This window comes from Chelonoidis abingdonii, chromosome 2 (assembly GCF_003597395.2).
Source record: "Chelonoidis abingdonii isolate Lonesome George chromosome 2, CheloAbing_2.0, whole genome shotgun sequence".
Classification (NCBI taxonomy): Eukaryota; Metazoa; Chordata; order Testudines; family Testudinidae; genus Chelonoidis; species Chelonoidis abingdonii.
In genome coordinates, this window is record NC_133770.1 from 19,356,744 (window position 1) to 19,380,146 (window position 23,403).

Sequence of the window (23,403 nt, forward strand, 5' to 3'; positions counted from 1 at the left end):
TGAGAACAGAGTCCAAGATATCCTATTCTGGTTGGGTGTGAATGCTGCCACTGAAGATAATTATCTGCGTGTGAGATCTGCAGTGAATACAGGGAACAGAATGCAAAGAATCCCTGGAACCGCATGAGATCCCTGATCACCCTGGGTCCAAGTTTGGCCCAGCTCTGTTAGAATTAAATGTGAACCTCTTGTTAGAGGGCTTCTACTTTCAGTTTTCTTTAAGAATTAGCCACTGCACAGCCTCAGGTGAGTAGGGGCAGGCAATAATATTCTGTTTCTTACAAGCTCTCCTGTGTTTCACATTTATTTCATGTCCTAGTTACTCTGAAGTTCAGTTTGCTGGTGGTAATGGAGAAATGCTTAGAAGGCCTTTGGTGAATTAGTGGAGAGACTCTTAGGAAAAATTAGCCTGATTTTGTCCCATCTGTGCATTTAGGATCAAATTCACTGTGGTCTAAGAGGCTCATCTCCATCAACTTCAGCTGAGTTGTGCCCATGATGACTTTGATACCAAGTGATGAATTCCTGAAATAAAAATTGGACATTGGTCACCTGCCTGCCCTAGAAATACTCTGATATTCCACTTTTTTGGACAGCAATCTGCAGACTCAGCAGGGGGCCAAGCACTGGACCTTGAGGAGGGGTGTGTAACTTTTCTACAATGCTAGAACAAAGTGTAATCACATTCTGAAATACAGTGTAGGATTCAGTTCAGGGCTGTGGTTCAGCTGGCAGAGGAATGGTGGGAAAGGTGGCTTTATGGCACCTTCATATCTGTCCAGTATTGGAGCTGATTGGAGGCTGGCTCTGTGCCCAGCATAATTTAGAGCATCCTCAGAGCTGTTCTAAATTATTCCCAACTGCCTGTGGCCCCAAAGGGGCCATTCAAGAGTTGTGGTTTGCCAGATATAGCAACTAACCATATGTCCCCTTTCTCCCAGGAGTGCTCCTGTTGAGGGCTAGTTCCATGCAGCCCTAGCGATTCCCTTTATTCCAGAGGAATCCTCAGGGAGCAAAGCAGCTAGACCAGGGGTCGGCAACCTTTCGGAAGTGCTGTGCCAAGTCTTCATTTATTCACTCTGATTTAAGGTTTCGCGTGCCAGTAATATATTTTAACGTTTTTAGAAGGTCTCTTTCTATAAGTCTATAATAAATAACTAAACTATTGTTGTATATAAAGTAAATAAGGTTTTTAAAATGATTAAGAAACTTCATTTAAAATTAAATTAAAATGCAGAGCCTCCTGGTCTGGTGGCCAGGACCCGGGCAGTGTGAGTGCCGCTGAAAATCAGCTTGCGCGCCACCTTTGGCACACGTGCCATAGGTTACCTACCTCTGAGCTAAAGCAAGTGCTATGTGTAAGCTGACCTACAGAGACAGCTGGAAATTAGCGTAAGACAGCAACAATAACCAAAAAATGTGAAGACAGTGGGTGTCTGTGTGGGGGCAGGAGCGGAGAAGTATGCTATACCCTTCTCAAAGTGCTGGTCTCTAGCCAGTGAAGCAAAGAGCTGAGTGCAGAGCAATTTCTGATGCATGCATGATATCTGTTGGAATTTGCCCCAAAAAGGTCTGTCATAGTCTCTGTAATTTGCCTCTTCTGCTTTGGAGTGGGGGTTCAATGTCTGTGGAGTGATTGTAAGCCTTTGGGATACATCTCCCTTATAGATAGGAGGGTGCAAACAGGTAGGAGATGGGGGCACTTCCATGTAAGCAGATATGGGGGGGACAGCAGTTTTTGTGGAGTATGCCACTTTCATCAGAATCTGCCTGCTCTGGACGGAGGAAAACATAAGGGGTGGAGAGATGAGAGCAGTTTATGTGGCATGTCCTGTATCCCTTCAACATTTGCACCCCTAGATCCTTTATCCCAAATGCTGGGAATGCAAGTGGCTGCTGAGCTACATTCTCAGAGGGAGGCATATTCTGCTACAACACCAGCTGGTGCATGCGCAGCTCCAGCGCTGACTGTGTGTAGAGGTGGGGGAGTGAGGACCACATCGCTGTCTTCCAGCTCTGAGCTGCCAGTTGCTGGTTGCCAAGCAGTTATCATTGTTTCTGTGACGATTGCAGAGGCTGTTGCTAATTGAAGAAGCCCCCACAGCATCCTTCTTTTCCTGATTTTATTTTAGAGGGACAGGGAGAGAGAGAGAGAGAGACTGAGATTTGCTTTACATTTTTATTTTATGTTTTTGTGGGGGAGGGGAGAATTTCTCTCTTTCTCTCAGCTAGTGATTAAGTGATGGACTAGTTACACATCCTTATCTCTTTAGCTTTTGTGTGTGTCCCTGAAAACACACACACACTCACACACTGTTTACCACTGCAGTGGGCACAAATAGGTGAGCATGACTACAGCCAAGGAACAAAATGCATCAGGAAAACAAGCCCAACAACAAGAACAGGTAATGCTGTTTATTTTCCTCAACTGGAAATAAATATAGATTTGAATTATATAGCTATCAATTTCCTGTATGGTTTTTGTTTTTGTTGTTCTCTTTGTTGGCTGTTACTAAAATTGCCACCTGAGTCACTAGTTAGCGGAGAGAGGAAAGCACTGTGGAGCAGGTGTGTGGTTCGCTTGTTTGAGGCTTTTTTTGTTATGTTTAACAATAATCAATAATGTATAGGTGAAGAGCGTTCTGCTCTGTAACTTCCTCTGTCTGCTGTGTGGGGGTGATGTTTGGTACAGTGGGCTGGGATAGGGGTCCCTTGTAGTAATCCAAGCTTTGCATGTGGAACTTCCTAGGCTTTTTACAACTACTTTGTAGTTGGGCACAAAATGGCAAAAGTAGATTTCAGTTGCTTCAGATGCATGTGTTTATCCAGTATGTATTTGCCAGATGTAGCCATAGTATAAAGTAGGCACAACTCCCATTGACTTAAATGGAAATAGCAGCTGCTTTCCCCACATCTGAATTTGATTTGCTATAGCTATGTGTTTCTCTTTGCAGGTGTTTGTGTTTTTATATACAAGCATAGTCAAAGATTTAATTTCCTTTCTGTTCCATTGTCTCTGTCAGGTTTTTGAATTTGTATCTCTGCTCATCTTCATTCTGTGCTTTTAGGCAAGGGGGAAACTTTCTCTGTCAGAAAAGCAGGAGCTACATCATTAGCCCTAAAAGTGATATGCAAGATAAGAAGTGGTGACATAAGGGGAAGTCAGGCTGAGATACAGCTAAGGACGGCAAAGATTTCAGAGATTCTTTATATGGCTGCATAGCAGCAGTTCTGTTCTCTCCACAACCCTGCTTTTCTCTACATATTGTCAGAGTCTACAGGGAAATAAAGATGAATCTTGAATTCTTGCATTTTCTTTGTCTCCTTAAAAGATTGGAAGTTCACAGCTTTAATCATTGGTTAGGATAGCACGAGAGGATAATTTAAATCTCTCGGGACACAAATTAATTCTTAAAATAGTTTCTTCCTAGCTCAATACATTGAGAGCACCAAACATTTCCCCTGATGTTACATTTTAAAGATAGGTGGGGAAGGGAGAGGTTGAAATCTCATTGGGTGTCCTGCCTCCAAAGGTAGCACAATCTGATATTTATTTTCAGGGTGACATTTTACTAATGGCCAGAGCTTTATCAGCTGTTCTGTTAAAATGTGAAGAAAACAACTTTGATCCTGAGAGCAGAGAGGCTGCCTTTAACTAAACCTGTCACCTACAGCACACACGCTGTCTTTTCATTGTTTGTTTTGAGACATACCAATTGTCATTGCTTGCTGCAGATAAAAATGAACAAAGCTGTATGTCCAGGAGGAAGGAAAATAAAAACTGCTTCTTGTGAACAAAAGCGATTCTTCTTCCCAAGCTTAGTAAAAGTGTTGATATTAGTTAGGCTCTATCGGTTCAGAAAGTGTAAATCAGTTGCCTTTTGTAAAACTGCTTTTGTTTGTAAGTATTGTTACTTTCCTAATGCCATTTTGTTATTGACTTGTTCCTTTGTGACCTTTCCCCATTTTTAATGCACAGCATGTGTGTCCACCTTTTCGCATGATGCAAAGGTTGTTGATTGTTTTCAATCGGTTATGGAATTAAGTAGCAATTCAATCTGTATGGTACATTTAATAATTCCCAAAGCGGGCATTGCCTTAGCAAAGCCCTAATGTGAATATGACATAGAAATATCAAGCATATATAAATATCAGTGGATATTAATCTTTGAATCAATACAAAAGTTTGCCAGCTGCTATAAAATTGTTTTGTTTTCCCACTGCATAAAATGACTTGACACCCTGGGCCAGATCCTAAGTTGCTGTAAATGGGAACAGCACCATTGACTTCAGTTGCACCCATTTACACCAGATGAGGAACAGGACCCCATCAGACTTAAGTAAGTAGTTCATAATTGTAAAGTAGTACAGAGTTCGCCAAACATTTCCCACTGGATATTCGTTTGTGGCTGTTAAAAATCACTATTCTTCTCTTGCTTGAAACTGATCAAGCTGAAGATTTTACCTGGGATAAAACTGAAGGTGAAATTGCTACTCTGACTGTGTAGAGGACTGAATGTTCTATAGAAGCAGCTGCTACTGTCACATAAGATTGTTACTGTTTCTTTTCTGCATTCCTCATTGTGACATCTTCTTGATCCGGAGGCATTCAAGTTGCACTGTTGGCAGAAGTATATTTTCTTTCCTTATGCTACTAAGCTAAACAGAAAATGGCCAATAAATGATACTGCAGGAGGGGATAGAGAAAGTTTTTTTTTTTCCTTCAGAAAAATACAAGCAAAGGTTATATACTTAAATCTTAACCTTTATAGTGATTTGTATGCCTGTAAAGAAAATGAGGTGGCATTGAGATGAAGATCTGATTGCTCTTGAACTATGAAATATAGAATTGCTCAGGACTGAAGATGTACTATGCAGAGATTCAGCAGCCTGAAGAAATGAATGAACACCCCTTCCCTTGTTAATTAAAAATGTTTATTTTGATTTTTTTTTGATTGCCCATCTAATTTACGTTCATTTTCCTTACCTTCTCCAGAATGTTAATAGACCTTCTACCTCCTTGCTTGCTGTGTATTTTACCAACTTATAACATTAAACCTCCTAAGTAAAGGAAGGATGCCCTCAAGTGATTTTTGATGCTATCTAAACACCACAGTTTGTGATGGCTTTACCAAGGTGGGAGTTGGATGTAGTTTTCTATTTATGCTTAGTTACCTCTCCCACAATACTGATTTCCCCCAAATGTTTGGAGAGCCCTGTATACTAGTGACTGTGCATGTTGTCACAGAACCTCATCCAGAGCCCATTGAAGTCAGTGGAAAGACCTCAGTGGTCTCTGGTTCAGGCCCTGAGAAGATACCAAAGCTTTGCCTGTGCCTTTGGGGATTGCTAGCGGGACCTGTGAATGAGTTCTTAAAGCTATTTTTGCATGTTAAAGATTTAAACAAGTGAATATGAAGAAATATGAGGATCCTTGGCTAGTGGAAATCAGCATAACTCCACTGAAGTCAGTGGAACTACAGTGACTTACATTAGCTGAGGATTTGGGTCAGTGACTTTAATGGTAGCCTAAAAAAGATTGCTTGTTGCATGTAGCAAACTGTATTTTATAAATGGTTTAGTCTCATTTTCTGCTACTGTTACATGGCATTTTGTGATGTGATAGGCATGGGAATGTACATAGTTCTCTATTCTAACATAAAAATAATTGGACCAGTTTTCATCAAAATTTTGTACTCGGCATAATGGTAAAAGGAGATGTTTAGACATTTTAAAAGTCATGTATGACAGGAATAAAGAGAGACAACGAGAGAACAGTCCTTGTCTTTTGAAAACAAAAAGCCTATAATTTAAACAGTTGCTGGGTTAGCTTCATACTTGAACATGCAAATTGATTAAGAGGCTGATCCTGCTTCCATTGTAGTTAATGAGAGTTTTGCTATTGACTGCAGTGGGAGACGGATTTTGCTCTGACACATAGACATTTCCTAGACAAGCTTGAGTTAACAATGACCATTTATGCCTAGTGTGTTGTCACATGAGCTGACCAAATTTTAGATAAAAAGGCAAGAAAGAGGAGGGCTGCTTTGGATTGAAATATATTCCCACAAGGAAATGAAAAGAAGTCAGATGGATAGAATAGCTCTCTCTAATAGTCATTAAGTTAATAATTTTTTTAAATTTATTTTCAAATGTGCCATTCTAATTTCAAATGATAGGAATTTGTAAAGGGGTGTGGGGTAGTTAATTCAGGAAACCTAATGTGAGCTCTGTGAGGAGTGCAAGAAAGGAAAGATTAATGTTTAATACTCCCAATCTACCACTACACGTTGTACTTCACAGGCAGAACTGTAGTGTGTTGTCAAAGAAGTACATTAATAGTGTCTTGTACCGTGTGCTAAAGTCTGCCTCTACTTTTGCACGTTTGCTCAAAGACTGCCAAGGGGCACCAGGCATAATGTGGGTGGCTCCAGAAGGGGTGTTTCTGGTCATGTCCCAGGGTCCCATCTCCTGCCAGGATGGCTGCTTGGAGGGGATCTGGGTAAGCCTATTTTACAGCTGTAGCAGGGGTTCCCACCCCAAATATATTCCCTGAATTGAAACATTTGAAAGGTTTAGTATTCCGAGAGATGCTACTTTAAATTGCTCCAGGCTCTGCCAACCTGATGGCTGGTCCCACAAGTCCTCACTGATGTGTGCTGCATATGCTGGGCTATACAATATGTATAACTCTGTATTGAACGGGTACAATAAATCCGAGTCTCAGTTACTCTGAAGCCTCCTCATTCCACCCTGGCAATATAAAGTGGCCTTAAAGAGTGTTAGACTGCTCTACATTGCCGGAGTGGTGTAAAAAGGCCCTAGCGTACCTGAGAATCAGGCACAATCTATCTTGTTCACGTCACTTTGTAATAGAGATTGTGAAGAGTATTCTCTCCTGGCTATTGGGCCCATCACTTTGGTGTTGGTGTGTCTTATGGGAGTTCTCCAATTGGTTTCAAGGAGAATGGATTGGGGCCTAAATGTTTTTTACAGGAAAGTTCTCATTCACTACCCAGGTTCTGCCTGCTTGTGCTATCAGAATCCCTGATGCAGGGCTCTGGGAGCACAACAGCTGCCTGGAATAAAATTGAGGAACACAGTGGCACAAACTGTCTATCTGCTACCCAACTTCCACAGGTGGCTAGGAGTAGTCTGGGGTGGGCCAGGTAGGGCTATGGCACCCAGGAAATGAGCTAGTTCATCCCATCATCTCAGCTGCCTGGGATAGCAATGCTTCTACAGAGCGTTGGCTGGAGCTGGAAGCTGTTCTTTCCCAAAGGTGAATCCTCACATGTGCATACCAATCTTTCTAGCCAACTCTACAGGATGTCTTGGCTCTGCATACACTAGTTATGCAGAAGGCAGAGAGGAGTGTCCTTCTCTGAATGCTGACATTAAAGAGTAGTAAAAGAGGAGCAGGGATGCAACTGACACTGACTTAGACCAAAAACAAAGCTGGATTTTTTTTAGTAAAAAATGTGTGTTAAATGCACATTTTTTTTAAAGAGAAAACTGTTGACATGAGGATAATTTTCTCATTTGATAGCTATTCTATAAACCACGTATCATACTGGAGATCCAAAAAACGATTTTCTCCAGGAAGTCACAGTGAATGTTTGTGCTTCATTCCATTAATGGTATCTGATCTATTTCACAAGAGATTAAATTGCTGTAATAGGGCTCCTGAGAACACTGTATTCAAGAACATGAAATTGCATCAAACTGGCAGTTTTTTCAAGCTGCTAAGTTGCTTATGGAGAACAGGCCACTAAAAGATGGTGTCAAGTATCAGAGAGGTAGCTGTGTTAGTCTGGATCTGTAAAAGCAGCAAAGAATCCTGTGGCACCTCATAGACTAACAGACATTCTGGAGCATGAGCTTTCGTGAGTGAATACCCACTTTGTCAGATGCATGTAGTGGAAATTTCCAGGGGCAGGTATATATATGCTAGCAAGCAAGCTAGAGATAACGAGGTTAGTTCAATCAGGGAGGATAGCCCTGTCTTCTAGCAGTTGAGGGTGTTGAAAACCAAGGGAGGAGAACTGGTTCTGTAGTTGCAAGCCATTACGAACAGTCCTTTGTTTTAAAGAAAAAAATCGAAAATCTGAGCTTGATGGGATGTAAAATTTGCAGATGAACTGAAGCTCAGCAGTTTCTCTCCTCTGAAGTCTGGTTGAAATTTTTTTGCTGCAGGATGGGCATCCGTAAGGTCTGCTATAGTGTGGCCAGGGAGGTTTGAAGTTGTTTCCTACAGGTTTTTGTATATTGCATTCCTAATTCTCTTGATTTGTGTCCATTTATCCTTTTCCGTAGGGACTTGTCGAGTTGGCCGATTTTACATAGGCAGAGGGCATTTGCTGGCAATATGATTGGCGTATATTACATTGTGGACGTTGCAGGTGAATGAACTGGTGATGGTATGGCTTGATCTGGTTAGGTCCTGGATGGTTGTCGCGGTCTGTAGATATTGTGGGCAGAGTTGGCATCGAGGTTTTTGCATGATTGGTTCCTGAATAGCATATTTACTATGGTGCGGTCGTGCATGTTATGAGTTGAGAATATGTTTCAGGTTGGCAGGTTGTCTGTGGGCAAGGACTGGCCTGCCACCCAAGGCTTGTGAAAGTGTGGGATATGTCCAGGATGGGTTTAGATCCCTGATGATGCGTTGGAGGGTTTTAGCGGGGCTGTGTGTGATGGCAGGTGGAGTTCCTGTTGGTTCTTTTTCCTGGTTTGTCTTCGGCAGCTAGGAGGCCTTGGGTACACGTCTGCTCTGCTGATCTGTTCCCTTATTTTCCTCGTGCGGGTAAATTGTGTAGTTGAGAAATGCTTGGTGGAGATTCTGTAGGTGTTGGGTCTCTCTCTGAAGGGGAGAGAGATGTGGTTGTACCTCAGTGCTTGACTGTAGACAAATGTTATTGTTGTGAATGTGCCCGCGATGGAAGCTGGAGGCATGAATGTAGGCATAGCGTCTCAGTAGGTTTTGGTATAGGGTGGTGTTAATGTGACATCACTTATTTGCACCATTGGTGTCTAGGAAAGTGACCTCCCATGTAGATTGGTCCAGGCTTGAGGTTGATGGTGGGGATGAAGCTGTTGATAATCATGGTGGAATTTTCAGAGGTCTCCTTCCCATGGGTCCAATGATGAAGATGCATCATGTAGCGAGGTAGAGAAGGAGAGCTGAGGGACGAGAGTGAGGAAAGTGTGTGTTCCAGGTTGGCCATTAAAAATAATTTCGCATATGTGGACATGCATGTGCCCATACGGTGCCACTTGATCTGGAGATATATATTTGTCATCAGAAATTTGAAAAGTGTATGTGGAGTATAAGGCACAGAGCTCAGCAGCCAGTTGTGCTGTGGCATCATCAGGGATACTGTTCCTGACAGCTTGTATTCCATCTGTGTGTGGGATGTTTGTGTAGAGAGCCTCTACATCCATGGTGGCTAGGATGGTGTTTTCTAGAAGGTCACCAATACATTGTAGTTTCCTCAGGAAAGGTAGTGGGGGACAGAGATGGAAAGGAGTAAATATGGCACATAACCATTTACAATTATTAGTATTTAATGTGTATTGAAGTAGAACCCAGAGGCCTCAGCCAGATCAGGACCTTGCTGTGTTTGACACTGTACAAATACATCGTAACTGGTAGTGTCTGTCCCAATGCATTTAAAATACGTTGGGCTTGACTCACCCCTGCTTTATCTCCCACAGTCATCCCCACACACACACACACTGCACATCACTACTGCTGCTCTGAGGGTTCCTCCCCTCTTTGGGGATTCCACTTTAGGAGAGTACACGTGTTAAGTTGTAGTCCTGACTCCATGGGAGGCTTAAGCAGAGATTGCCTGTAGGATATGCACATCTCCCTGCTTAGCCATCAGCACGCTTTATTGGGACAGATCTGGTGGCTGTTGTCCCTATATCACTGCTGAGGAGGAGTTTGTGGGTAACATATGTTGCAGTTTTCCCCCAGCTGCCTTTTCTGTAGTGGGATGCTCTGAACGTGCTGCTAGAAACCAGAGGAACTCAATTGTTCAGGTAGCCAGTTAACTAGCATTTGCAAGGCACGGCTTTAAACTCCAAAAGAAAACCTGCTTTATCAAGGAAAAGGAATTAACTGGCTCCTTTTGTCCTCGTGTAGGGCATCTAGCTGCTTGGATTCAATTGTGATGCGTTGGAGAAATTCTGTCATGCACTGCCGCAGTCAACCAGTGAACTAAGATCTTCTGCTTTGTAGTCTTCTGACTTTAATGCTGTTCCTTTGTGATCTTTGCAATATATTAAGTAGCCATGAATCATGATCACTTTAGACTGTGCATTCAAAACAAGGTAGCAAATTTAAAATAATGTAAATGACAAAATACCTTGTATTCATGTTTTGTACCATATAGAATAGAAAAAACCCACTAAACTAAATGTTTCTCTTCAGTGTATTATCTGAAACACGACTTGTGACCAGATGCTGTGGAGGAGTAGGCTAAATAAAAAAAGACAGTTTTAAAATGGGATTTAAATAAGGAACAGCAGGGTAGCAAATCTGAGAGCATTGGAGGAATGAAATGGGTGGTCAAAGCAAGTCCACAAAGTGTTTTGTAGATTAGATGGGCACTTTGGAGGTGGAGATGTTTAAGAAGCCAGTGCAGGTACTGGAGGATGGGGGCGACTTGGCACCACTCCCTAGCTCAAGAAGAAAGTGTGGCTGTGGCATTATGGACTGCTTGACATTTAGAGAATAGACATATGGGGTACACTGTAAAAGAGCGAATTGAAATAACTAGTATGCAAAGTAAAGGCATAAATGAAGATTTTGGCCAAAGAGGGTCAAGGTGAGGACAAATACTGGCAGAATTCCAGTGGTGGCAATAAACAGACGTGCGACAGGAGAGACGTGGGAGGCAAATGGAAGCTTAGGTTTATATATGACACTAAGGTTTCTGGAATTAGAAGCAAACAAGGTTGGAGTGAAGGTGGAAGAACAGAGGTATGCATCACTTTAGATAGGGCAAAAGGACATTTTACTTACAAGGGAAACGTCAGCAGTAGGAGTGTGCAGTGTAGCTGGAAGTCGGCAAAGGCAAGACACATAGGTGAAGCTGCAGATGGAGGAGTGAGGGATGATGGTAGAATTCGGTGGCATCCTGGGAACGGTAACATTTAAGACTAAAGTGAGAACGTGCAGCAGGAGAAGGCCTACGTGGTGGAGAGAAGAGGGTTAAAGTGAGGGGCCAGACCCTTGGCACTTGGGGTATGGATCAATGGACATAGCTCCACCGAAGCCGATGGGGCAGTGCAGAGTCACATGGGCTGAGGTTCAAGCCCAGGGGCTTGTGGCACTTCATAGTGAAAGGTAAATGCTCTACCAAAAGCAAGGAGGGGTGGGAGAAAGATTCTTAAAAAGGTAAGATGGAAACTGAGAGAAAAGAATCCTGGGACACCATCTCTCCTTGCTTGAAGCAGGACAGGAGGATGAATGAAAACCATTCAGAGACGAAGCAAAATGAAGGGAGAGAGGATCCAATGTCTAGAGAGGTACCAGGCGGAGAAGGGAAGCCTCAGTCCCGTGAAAGGTGCCTGAGCGGAATGAATTTAGGTTTGATGAGGCGGTAAAAGAGGACCGGTTTCTCCAGGAGCTTGCTGAGGAGGCTGATGGTTAGTAGCTGAGCAAGGAACAATTGTGGACACCCCCTCTTCTGTCCTGCAGGGAGTGATGATGACAGTAACTGTAAGACAGGGAAAGATCAGATGAAGTGATTAATGGTTAAACCCCCCAGTTTTTCACAAATATGAAACAACAGGGAAGAAAACAAAACAGACATAAAATGAAATAAAAAAAAAATCACTTGTTACCGTAGCCACAATTTTTAGTCCCACCAGTCCTTGGATGCTGCTGCCTGTGGCAGGGACCACCAGCCCCTCCGCAGCTGCATGCATGTGCCTCTGCTCCTTGCTGACGAGAAGAACAGCTCGGCTTGAAATGGTGGCGCTGCGTTGCAACCCTGTGCTCCAGGTCGCAATGTTACTCACTCTGGTTTGGCCTTACCACTGCAGAGAGGCTGGTCCCTGCTACTGGCAACAGTGCCCCAGCGATGGTGGTGTTGAAAGGAGTCCCTGGCAGCCTGGCCTATTAGGCAGCTGTGCCATGGTGAGGAGGGGAGCCTGTACAGTTACTGAGGCAGGGGTGCCCGAGCCATGTGCTCCTCCTCATGCTGCGATGGCAGCTCCCTCCCGGGTGGCAGGGAAAGGGGAGAGCAGGGCTTGATGTGGGGATTTATATATCTGGTCATTTGAGGTATTTGATTAATGTAAATGTAATAAAAAGAAATACAATATTTTAATGGATAAAATGAAATAACATGAAATTCCTGAAAAATAATGTGAACAATTATACAAATTAAAAGGATTTCATGGGGCTCTATTAATGATGGCTGGAATACAGGCTCTCCACTGCACTGCCCCTTGTGTAGTCCTTTACACCCCTGCAGCATGCATGGAAAGCGTTACCAGCTTAGAATGGGAAAGCATTGTACCCACACTGCACACTTTTCACTGGTGACTGGGACTGCACAAGGTGGTAGAGAATCAGGCCCTAGGTGTTTTGGGTTGTCAGTATGGAATGAGACATAAGCACAGAAGAACATAACATATTAGAATGGCCATACTGGGTCAGACCAAAGGTCCGTCTAGCCCAGTATCCTGTCTTCCGACAGTGGCTAGTGCCAAGTGCCCCAGAGGGAATGAACAGAACAGGTAATCATCAAGTGACCCATTCCTTGTCTCCCATTCCCAGCTTCTGGCAAACAGGGGAAGTACTTATTTTAGAAGAATTAAGGTGGACTTGAGGAGGAAATTATCATAGAAGGCACCTTATAGAAGAGACAAAGAATTTGATGATTAGAATAGTAATAAAACAACAATCTGAAAATCTGAGACCTTAATGTTTTCTTAATATACTCCTGAGGTTCCCCCCGCCCCCAGTTGGCAACAAAAATGTGCGGATTTTGCTATTTATAAAGAATAGCTTAGGTGAAAATAAAGGCAAATTTTATAAAAAGATTCACAATTGCATTGTCCTGGAGTAGTTTATATTACTTCTTAACTGCTGTGGGGCTTGAAATTGGAGCAATAATAAGCTTTCAGCTGAAGCACTTAGTTTGCAGTTTTTGACTCCATTACCTTCACTTATGTCTGTCTCTGAATAGCTGCACTAAGATACTTAAAGCTTAGGAGCAGTATATTACTTGTCAAAAGTGAATTTACAACTTAGAAGTTGATTTATTGTTAACTTAGCTGACCAAGATACCACTATAAACATGGGAGTTGACTGGTGATGAATCTATATAGTTTCATATTATGCAGAATGCATTTTGCATCTTTAGTTTAGCATAATCATATACTGTGACCAACCTCTCAGCTATTCTTGTGTAGAGCCTACAGGGACCAAATACTTAATCTGTATGGTTGTAAGAGATAATTAGCATATATTAAGCCATATAACTAGGCTTGGGCATGTTGACAACCTTAAACTTTTGCCTTTCCATTTTTATAGCCCAGAGCAAATAGATTGTCCTAAGACATAGGATTTTCCAGCTACTAACGGAGAGGAGCAGACAGCTATGGAAGGAAAAAAATAATGGAAATTTAGCCATTATTAAAATGAGAGAGAGAGGGACACAAAGACATTGTTTGTTAGCTCTGCAAAATTGGCTACCGCAAAGCAGAACTAATTCTTTAGCTTGAAAGAGGCAATAAGAAGGCAGGTTCTTTGTTAAGAGACCTGAGTGGTGCTTAATATTTAGACACCCAGTGAAACTTTTTTTTTTTATTTTTGGTGTTCTGTAAATGTCAGTTTCTGTAGATGTCCCTGCATTACTCATCATCACAGGAAATTTGTGTGTTTCTTTCACTTAGGAAGTTCCGGCATTCACAATATATGCCAGTTCAGGAGAACCTAGTAGTATTCAAAGCCTTTCTCTCTCTCGTCGTGTTGCATCTCTCCTTCTTTTTTTGTTTTTTAAGATATATTCTGGGATGTCTGGTGCGTGTGTAAACAAAATATTGTCCGGATGGGTGTGTTAAAATGTTGGCAGTGTGTGGCGTTGTTCGTCGAACATAATTAGCTCAACACACTTGTAGTTTTCTCTATGAAGTGTCTCTCGGTCCATGGAATGGAGCAGCTTTCACAGAGTTAATCTTGGTGAAGAAGGAATCAGCACAGGATGTTTCCCTTTGCATTATCTCCAGGACTCTTTTTCGGTGGTATTTCCCTGTTCTCTTCGCGGAGTAATTACATGTTCTTTACATGGATATATTGAATGCTTGATATTAGTTGATTGCAGTGTACTTCCTTTCTATCCCATGTAGAAGTTTTATTATCCATGGATTGACGATGTATAAACTCGACCAAAGGTGTGTGAAACACATTATTAGGTCGTTCAGCATAAATAAATCCCAATGGTGAAGTAGTTAGATTGGATTTGAATACTAGCCCCTCGCTATAGCTTACACTTAAGACTACATTATTGCGGGATGTGTTCCATTAGTAAAAATTATGTGTCATGTCATAGCTTTTAGTAACCTTTTGCTTACCTTTTGGGAAGTGTTCAAGATTTTTCGGTGTCTTTTATATGTGATTTGTTAAGATAATTCTGTCATAATTTCTAACTGATGCCACACCACCAACCTGTAGGACACTACATTCTATTCGTGCAAGCAGACTCACCCTGTTACTGCTCAGCGAACTAGCACCACTCCTCCTACATCTCCCCAGGGCTTTCCAGGCCCTTAAGTGGGGAGGACGAGCTGTTCTAGATGCTGATGCATTTTCTCCCACATCACTGTTAAATGGCACAGAATGCTTCTTGGTCTACCTGACACATAGCAAAGAGGGGAACTTGATTGAAAAGAGGAGCAATCACAGTACTAAGTAATTTTTTATGTCCCTAGGCAGATGGTTGTGGCGACTGCCCTTATGTGAGCCAGGTGTTGTCCAGGGCTACAGAAGTCATTATGTAGGAGAACGTGTCGTCAGTAACTAACTACAAGAGAAAATAGATTATGATAGGCAGCCTACTGCGTCTACATCTTACACGTTAAACGATTTTAGCGCATTAAACGATTTAACGCTGTACCCAGTGCACAGATACAAGGCGCCTATAAATATCGATTAAAGGGCTCTTAAAAGTTCACTCTTTAGGTTAATGTATTACTGCCCTTTCGCACTAGGACCGAGGGAATTGCTTTGCTAGCCAGAGGGAGTAGCAGCTAAATCGTATTACCATTATCGGAATTATTTTGGGGCCTCGGGGGGTAATCCCACAGGTGCGAGCCACTTGGTCGTACCACTCTGGACAGCCAATCTGAACTCAGATGCACTGCAGTTGGCACAGGCCTTCAGGCCTGAAACCCCACACCCTAACTGCCTTCCCGGAAAGGCCCCAGTTTCACCCTACCAAACTCACTTCCATTCCCTTGTTACCCTTAGACTGCCCCAACCCCATCCTCCACCACCCAAGACCCCCGGAACTCATGCCTACCCGAACCGCCCTGTTCCCCATCCACTGACTGCTCCCCAGAACCTTGTCCCCTCCAACAGCTCCCTGCCCCTTATCCAACCCCTTCTCCCCCAGCCCGGCCCCCTCACCATGCTGCTTAGGGCAGTGTGTATCGATGCCGCATGGCCTGCTGGAGCTCTAACCCCGCCCCCTTACCATGCCGCTCAAAGCGGCAGGAGCTGCAGAGCTGCCCAGGAGCAGTCCAGAGCACTGGCGCTGGGCTCTGCGAGAGGGAGGAAGGCGGGGGAGGGGTCAGGGGAGCCTCCCCAGCCGGGAGCTCAGGCGGGTTGGACGGGAGGGTCCCGCGGCCCGAGTTTGCCCACCCCTTTAACAACCATTTCTAAACCGGCTTCTAAATTTAACAACTGCTTTATGCAAACCGGTGCGAACCGGCTCCAGCTCACCACTGCTTATAGCTATCCCCTTGGCCCCTGTGCAAGGAGACGGGGAATCTGAGCTGGAATTAGTTTGTTCGTTTGGACAGTTCTTTGGCACCCTGAGAGAGAGAGAGAGAGAGAGAGAGAGAGGGAGAATGTGGCTGTGATCTACTATCATATGGAGCGTTTTGTTTAATAATGTAGACAAGAACAATACATGTGCTGGAAACATATTATGCAAGTAGATATTGGATGAATGTAACAGATCTGGATGAGCTCTCCATTGCTCCTGCATGTCCATAGTCTGAGTGAACAGAAGTCTACATACTTCATCCACACTATGTATACTGGTTAATTGTTCTATTCTGTTCATTCTATTCAGCTGCTTCTACCATGCTCATCACAAGTGCCCACAGTTTGCAACCTCTAATATCCAGCAAAGTCACGTTTTGCCATTTCTTCCTCTTTCTTGAGTAAATGCTTGGTGTCAGTTAAAGAGAAACCTTTCTTGTGGGTAAAAGGAATTAATTTGTTTCAAGCCAGGTATCAAATACTGTTTGTGTTTTTTTCATTTGGTCGGTTGTTCGTCGGCTGTAATGCATAACTTTTATTTATTTTTACTCCTGAAATGGTTGATAAAACAGGAGATGACAGGTGCTCTACAGAGACTGAATTTAGGTGATACTACTATGTTTATATTTCATTACTTTTCACTGTCTTGACAGCTGCCATAGAGTTTCTTTCCATCAATAACCACATGAAGGTTGGTACATGGCCCCAAGCCAGGAGACTATTGAATAGGAGTTTTTTATATTCTTCAGCAACATGGACAATACAGCTGACTCAGAAAGATCAGTCTCAATTAGATTTTCTTGGAGAATAATTGTCTTGGCAGAGTGAAAAAGTGAGGCCTGAGGTTGGAGTGCAAAAATGTGTCTGAGTGCTCCCTTGCTGCATTTGTGCATCCACATGCAGTAACTGGGTGCACAAATAGTAGCAAGCAATTGCCCATGCATTTTTGCATGCAGATAAAAGGACAGGAGAGGGAGCGGGAATTGTCAGCCCCAGTAATGCCAGCCCCAAGTATTCAAAAAAATCACAAGTGAGGCCTCAAAAAGAATCCTGAGCTTGGTTTAAAAATCATGAAACTGTTGGTTGGGTTCTGTGACGGAGCTCAGCTCACCACTGCAGTGCCTCCTGCTGGCTGTCCTAGGAATTAGCTCTGGTTCACCAATGTGCCTTCATCTAGTGGCATCTCGACGCTGTTGCTTCTGTCATCAGGACCTTTGTCGCTCTCAGGACTGCAGTGTCCTCTTCTGGACACAGCCCTCTGGCTGTGCCCCGCTTGGTTCTCACCTCCCGCTTTCTCGGGGGCCAACAGTGCTCTGTCCAGCCACTTGACTCAGTGGCAGACTGCAGTCCAGGGTCTAGCCACCTGTGTCAGTGGCAACTGGGGCCAAAGGGGCAGGAGACCGGCAGTCACGCACCGCATCATTTCCAACTCCTGCAATCTGTTTCCCTGGGCCACTTCCCTGCAGCTCTAGCAGCTTCTTTGCCCTTGTATCAGGGCCTCAATCTAGCAGCGGTCAGCCGGGAGCTCACTCATACTCCCCTGACCCTGCCCAGCACTGCTCGGACCACGGTGTTATCTCTTCTCCCTCCTCCAGGGCAGCCAGTTCTCCCTTCTCAAACTCCAAGGAGTGACTGAAGCCCCTCTGTTCAGCAGCCCTTCTTATATGGCCCAACCTGGCCCTGATTGGCTGTCTCTCTAAACCTTGTCCAGATTGGCTGTCTCTACAAGCCCTTTCCTAATTGGCTGCCTCCTGTACAGGCTCCCTGAGCTGCTTTAACCCCTCTTTTGCCAGTGTGGAGCAGATGCCCCACCACAGGTTCTTTTTATTTACCTTCAGGTGTCAGAATGTTTTCGCTGCACTTGGGTCACATTTTTAGGCTTTCCTCTGCAGCCACAGCGACTAGATGGTTTACGTATTTATTTTTAAATAAAAATGGAGATTCTTGCTTGCAGGATCAGGGGCTTTAAGGAAAGCAACAAAAATTGTGAGACTTGTGAGACTGGGCAACACTGCAGTCCCTTTCCTGAAAGTATTGCTCTGAAGTCTTCCTGACCCCCTTGTATTCAAATGTTAAATTTGTTGCCTATTCCCTGGATAGTGTCATTTCCCCTCTTTCTATTGTGTTGTCTGAGTCTTCAGCAGAGAGGAGAGGAGTTGAGGCAAGGATGAGATAGGACTGAAGTAGCACAGATACCTCCCCATGCCTTCTCTAGTGACAAAAGGTCCTCCACCCTGCCTTCTTCTTACTCAGCTGGTGCTCAGGACGTTGGCTGGGGCTCTAAATGCCTATGAGTGGAGTTTACAAATGGGAAATAGCCTCAGATTTTTAAGAAACTACATGCGAGGCAAATCCTGCCTTCCATTATTCCTGTGCAACTCAGTCGAAGTCTGTGGCAGTGCTTGTTTAGAAATGGAGTTGCAGATATCGACACCGTGGCTGGCATTCTGCATTTAAAAAATATATATATATAAAAAAAATTCCCCTCTCACCCCTATGGGTGGTATGTGTCTTCCTCAACCTCGGGTCCTCTACCAGAGGCCTGGGAGTTTGAGGGTTCTGCGCAGTATCTGGCACCTTGCCTACCTCACAATATGAGAGTGACACAAACTAGGAGAGTCATGCCGGCTCGGATGTCGCCCAGGATTAACAACGTCCGCACCAGATGTTGAGGAGAACCAGGACAATCTGACGATAGTGGGCTAACTGGAACAAACCAATTCATGGATGAGACAAAGGAACCTAGAATTGATGAATTGCATACACAACAGTAGACCTAATGAGAGGGGATATATGAAACGTATGAGGGGACTGTGGATGGACAAAAGACCTTACATCCACACTTACTGAGAAACAGCTATTTTACCTCACACTTCAACATAGTAAAGAGAAGCTGCTCTCACAGCTTGGAAGACCAACTCCACATTACATCTCACACGTCAAAGACCTGGAGACAAGTGGATGTGCAGCCACACGCTGAAGCTGAAACTTCACTGCCACCCCCTCCATTGCAGAGCACAGCAGCTGATATGAGGCATAAGATCATGGAGAACTAGCTACAGTCAATCCTCGAGACCGATACCAAGGTCAGTGAGAAGTACCATCAGATAGTATGTTAGAAGATGCCAATAGAGCCCTCATGACATCCCTACTACCCATAACTCAAACATGAACTGGTATACGTTACGCCTCTGTAATCCTGGAGATGCTGGGTACACGATCAAGAAGAACAACAGTATGACCCACCTGGAAAATGAGGTGAGGATAATAATCAAGGCGACTCGGAGAGAAGTTAGTCAGCTGGTGGAACTACAGAAGGTGTAGAGATAAGGATAAGACTCGCTACTGAAAAAATACAAGACCTGACTCCATCTGAAGCCTCTAAGACTGCTAAACAAAGCTCACAGCACTAGCTACCAGGCAGAGATACATAGAGAAGCAGAGCCAAAAAGTAAATGCCCTGTTCTCCAAAAGAACCATCCAAGGTGTACTCCCAATGCAGTGCAACAACACAATAACAGCAGAGCCACCACAGCAGAAACTGAACATAACTGGGAAGAACATATGGAGAAAAGAGAAGACTCATAACACCAGTGCAAAGGGCTGCAGAACCTGAGAACAGAGCACAGCAATCTCCCAGAACAGAAACCAGTCACCATCACAGTAGAAGACATCCAGCACGGGTCAAGAACATGAGAGCTGGACAGCACTGAACCAGACATGATCCACACCTACTGGCTAAAAAACTAACAGCACGTGCATGAACGCCTAGCAGCACAGATGAACCAGCTGCTAGCAGCAGGCTCCCACCCAAACTGGCTAACACAAGGCAGGACAGTGCTGATCATGAAAGACCCCTGCAAGGAACAGAACTGTCAACTACCGCCAATAACTGCCTCCCCACAACATGGAAAGTCCTATCAGGCATCATAGCTGCCAAGCTACAGGACCACATGGGCCAGTACATGAGCACAGCTCAGAAGGGCATTGGAACAACACCAGAGGCTCAAACGCAGTTGCTAGTAATAGAAGCAGTCGCCCAAGACTCAAGGTCTAGACAGACCAATCTGAGACAGCCTGGATTGACTACAGAACCTACGACTCAAGGTCGCACACTGGAATCTGTGAATGTCTGGCGCTATACAAAAGTCAACAGGACACTAAGGACCTCCTCACGAACTCAATGGGACTATGGAAGACAACACTAGAAGTCAACTCAAGCAGCTTGCACAAGTGGCACTCAAGTGTGCATATACCAGGCGATGCACTGTCCCCGCTGCTTTCTGCATAGGCTTAAACCCTCAGCCAGAAATTCACACAGGACTGGATACGGGTACAGGTTCAGGAGTGGAACTACTATCAGCCACCTCCTCTACATGGATACATCAAGCTGTATGCTAAGAATGAACGAACATCGACTCGCTAATCCACCTAACGCGGATCTACAGTGAGGATATTGGGATGTCATTCGGACTGGAGAAGTGTGGCCGGATGGTAGTGAAGAGAGGAAGGTAGTCCAAGACTGATGGAGTGGAACTACCAGCGGCCACATAGCAGACATAACAGACCAGCCTCCAAGTAGCTTGGCGTCCTACAGTCACATGGCAAACACGATGAGAGGCAAGGAAGACAGCAACATCCAAGTATCACCAAATAAAACAGGTCCTGAAGAGCCAGCTCAGTGGGAAGAACAAGATCCACGCCATCAACGGATCGCCTGCCAGTCATCAGATACCTGCCGGTATAGTGAGCTGGCCAAAGGAGGACATGGAGGCTGCCGAAGTGAAAACCCGAAAAGCTCTCACAATAGCACGAAGGTTTCCACCCAAGTCCAACACCAGAGACTGTATACCAGCCGGAAAGAGGCGGGCGGGCTGGTGAGCGTCAAAGCCACTGTCCTGATGAAACCGAACATCCAGGAGTACATCAGTAAGATGGCCCCCAAAGATGAGCTGCTGAGAGAATGCCTGAGGCAGCAGGCAGGGCACCTTGCCTACCTCACAATATGAGAGTGACACAAACTAGGAGAGTCATGCCGGCTCGGATGTCGCCCAGGATTAACAACGTCCGCACCAGATGTTGAGGAGAACCAGGACAATCTGACGATAGTGGGCTAACTGGAACAAACCAATTCATGGATGAGACAAAGGAACCTGGAATTGATGAATTGCATACACAACAGTAGACCTAATGAGAGGGGATATATGAAACGTATGAGGGGACTGTGGATGGGACAAAAGACCTTACATCCACACTTACTGAGAAACAGCTATTTTACCTCACACTTCAACATAGTAAAGAGAAGCTGCTCTCACAGCTTGGAAGACCAACTCCACATTACATCTCACACATCAAAGACCTGGAGACAAGTGGATGTGCAGCCACACCTGAAGCTGAAACTTCACTGCCACCCCCTCCATTGCAGAGCACAGCAGCTGATATGAGGCATAAGATCATGGAGAACTAGCTACAGTCAATCCTCGAGACCGATACCAAGGTCAGTGAGAAGTACCATCAGATAGTATGTTAGAAGATGCCAATAGAGCCCTCATGACATCCCTACTACCCATAACTCAAACATGAACTGGTATACGTTACGCCTCTGTAATCCTGGAGATGCTGGGTACACGATCAAGAAGAACAACAGTATGACCCACCTGGAAAATGAGGTGAGGATAATATCAAGGCGACTCGGAGAGAAGTTAGTCAGCTGGTGGAACTACAGAAGGTGTAGAGATTAAGGATAAGACTCGCTACTGAAAAAATACAAGACCTGACTCCATCTGAAGCCCTAAGACTGCTAAACAAAGCTCACAGCACTAGCTACCAGGCAGAGATACATAGAGAAGCAGAGCCAAAAAGTAAATGCCCTGTTCTCCAAAAGAACCATCCAAGGTGTACTCCCAATGCAGTGCAACAACACAATAACAGCAGAGCCACCACAGCAGAAACTGAACATGACTGGGAAGAACATATGGAGCAAAGAGAAGACTCATAACACCAGTGCAAAGTGGCTGCAGAACCTGAGAACAGAGCACAGCAATCTCCCAGAACAGAAACCAGTCACCATCACAGTAGAAGACATCCAGCACGGGTCAAGAACATGAGAGCTGGACAGCACTGAACCAGACATGATCCACACCTACTGGCTAAAAAACTAACAGCACGTGCATGAACGCCTAGCAGCACAGATGAACCAGCTGCTAGCAGCAGGCTCCCACCCAAACTGGCTAACACAAGGCAGGACAGTGCTGATCATGAAAGACCCCTGCAAGGAACAGAACTGTCAACTACCGCCAATAACTGCCTCCCCACAACATGGAAAGTCCTATCAGGCATCATAGCTGCCAAGCTACAGGACCACATGGGCCAGTACATGAGCACAGCTCAGAAGGGCATTGGAACAACACCAGAGGCTCAAACGCAGTTGCTAGTAATAGAAGCAGTCGCCCAAGACTCAAGGTCTAGACAGACCAATCTGAGACAGCCTGGATTGACTACAGAACCTACGACTCAAGGTCGCACACTGGAATCTGTGAATGTCTGGCGCTATACAAAAGTCAACAGGACACTAAGGACCTCCTCACGAACTCAATGGGACTATGGAAGACAACACTAGAAGTCAACTCAAGCAGCTTGCACAAGTGGCACTCAAGTGTGCATATACCAGGCGATGCACTGTCCCCGCTGCTTTCTGCATAGGCTTAAACCCTCAGCCAGAAATTCACACAGGACTGGATACGGGTACAGGTTCAGGAGTGGAACTACTATCAGCCACCTCCTCTACATGGATACATCAAGCTGTATGCTAAGAATGAACGAACATCGACTCGCTAATCCACCTAACGCGGATCTACAGTGAGGATATTGGGATGTCATTCGGACTGGAGAAGTGTGGCCGGATGGTAGTGAAGAGAGGAAGGTAGTCCAAGACTGATGGAGTGGAACTACCAGCGGCCACATAGCAGACATAACAGACCAGCCTCCAAGTAGCTTGGCGTCCTACAGTCACATGGCAAACACGATGAGAGGCAAGGAAGACAGCAACATCCAAGTATCACCAAATAAAACAGGTCCTGAAGAGCCAGCTCAGTGGGAAGAACAAGATCCACGCCATCAACGGATCGCCTGCCAGTCATCAGATACCTGCCGGTATAGTGAGCTGGCCAAAGGAGGACATGGAGGCTGCCGAAGTGAAAACCCGAAAAGTTCTCACAATAGCACGAAGGTTTCCACCCAAGTCCAACACCAGAGACTGTATACCAGCCGGAAAGAGGCGGGCGGGCTGGTGAGCGTCAAAGCCACTGTCCTGATGAAACCGAACATCCAGGAGTACATCAGTAAGATGGCCCCCAAAGATGAGCTGCTGAGAGAATGCCTGAGGCAGCAGGCAG

At 44.7% G+C, this 23,403-nt stretch overlaps 1 protein-coding gene across 5 annotated transcripts in view; it reads left to right on the forward strand.

Annotated features, from left to right (window-relative positions):
* Positions 1 to 23,403, forward strand: part of DPP6 (dipeptidyl peptidase like 6) — a 799,862-nt gene that overhangs the window by 352,213 nt on the left and 424,246 nt on the right. The window contains exon 1 of one of the 5 annotated variants that reach the window (XM_032775622.1): positions 1,995 to 2,405. The exons of the other annotated variants lie outside the window; for them this stretch is intronic. Within the exon in view, the coding sequence (XP_032631513.1) occupies positions 2,349 to 2,405 (57 nt within the window). The 5' untranslated portion in view covers positions 1,995 to 2,348. Of the gene's footprint in view, positions 1 to 1,994; positions 2,406 to 23,403 lie in introns of those variants that run through there. 5 annotated transcript variants of the gene reach the window in all.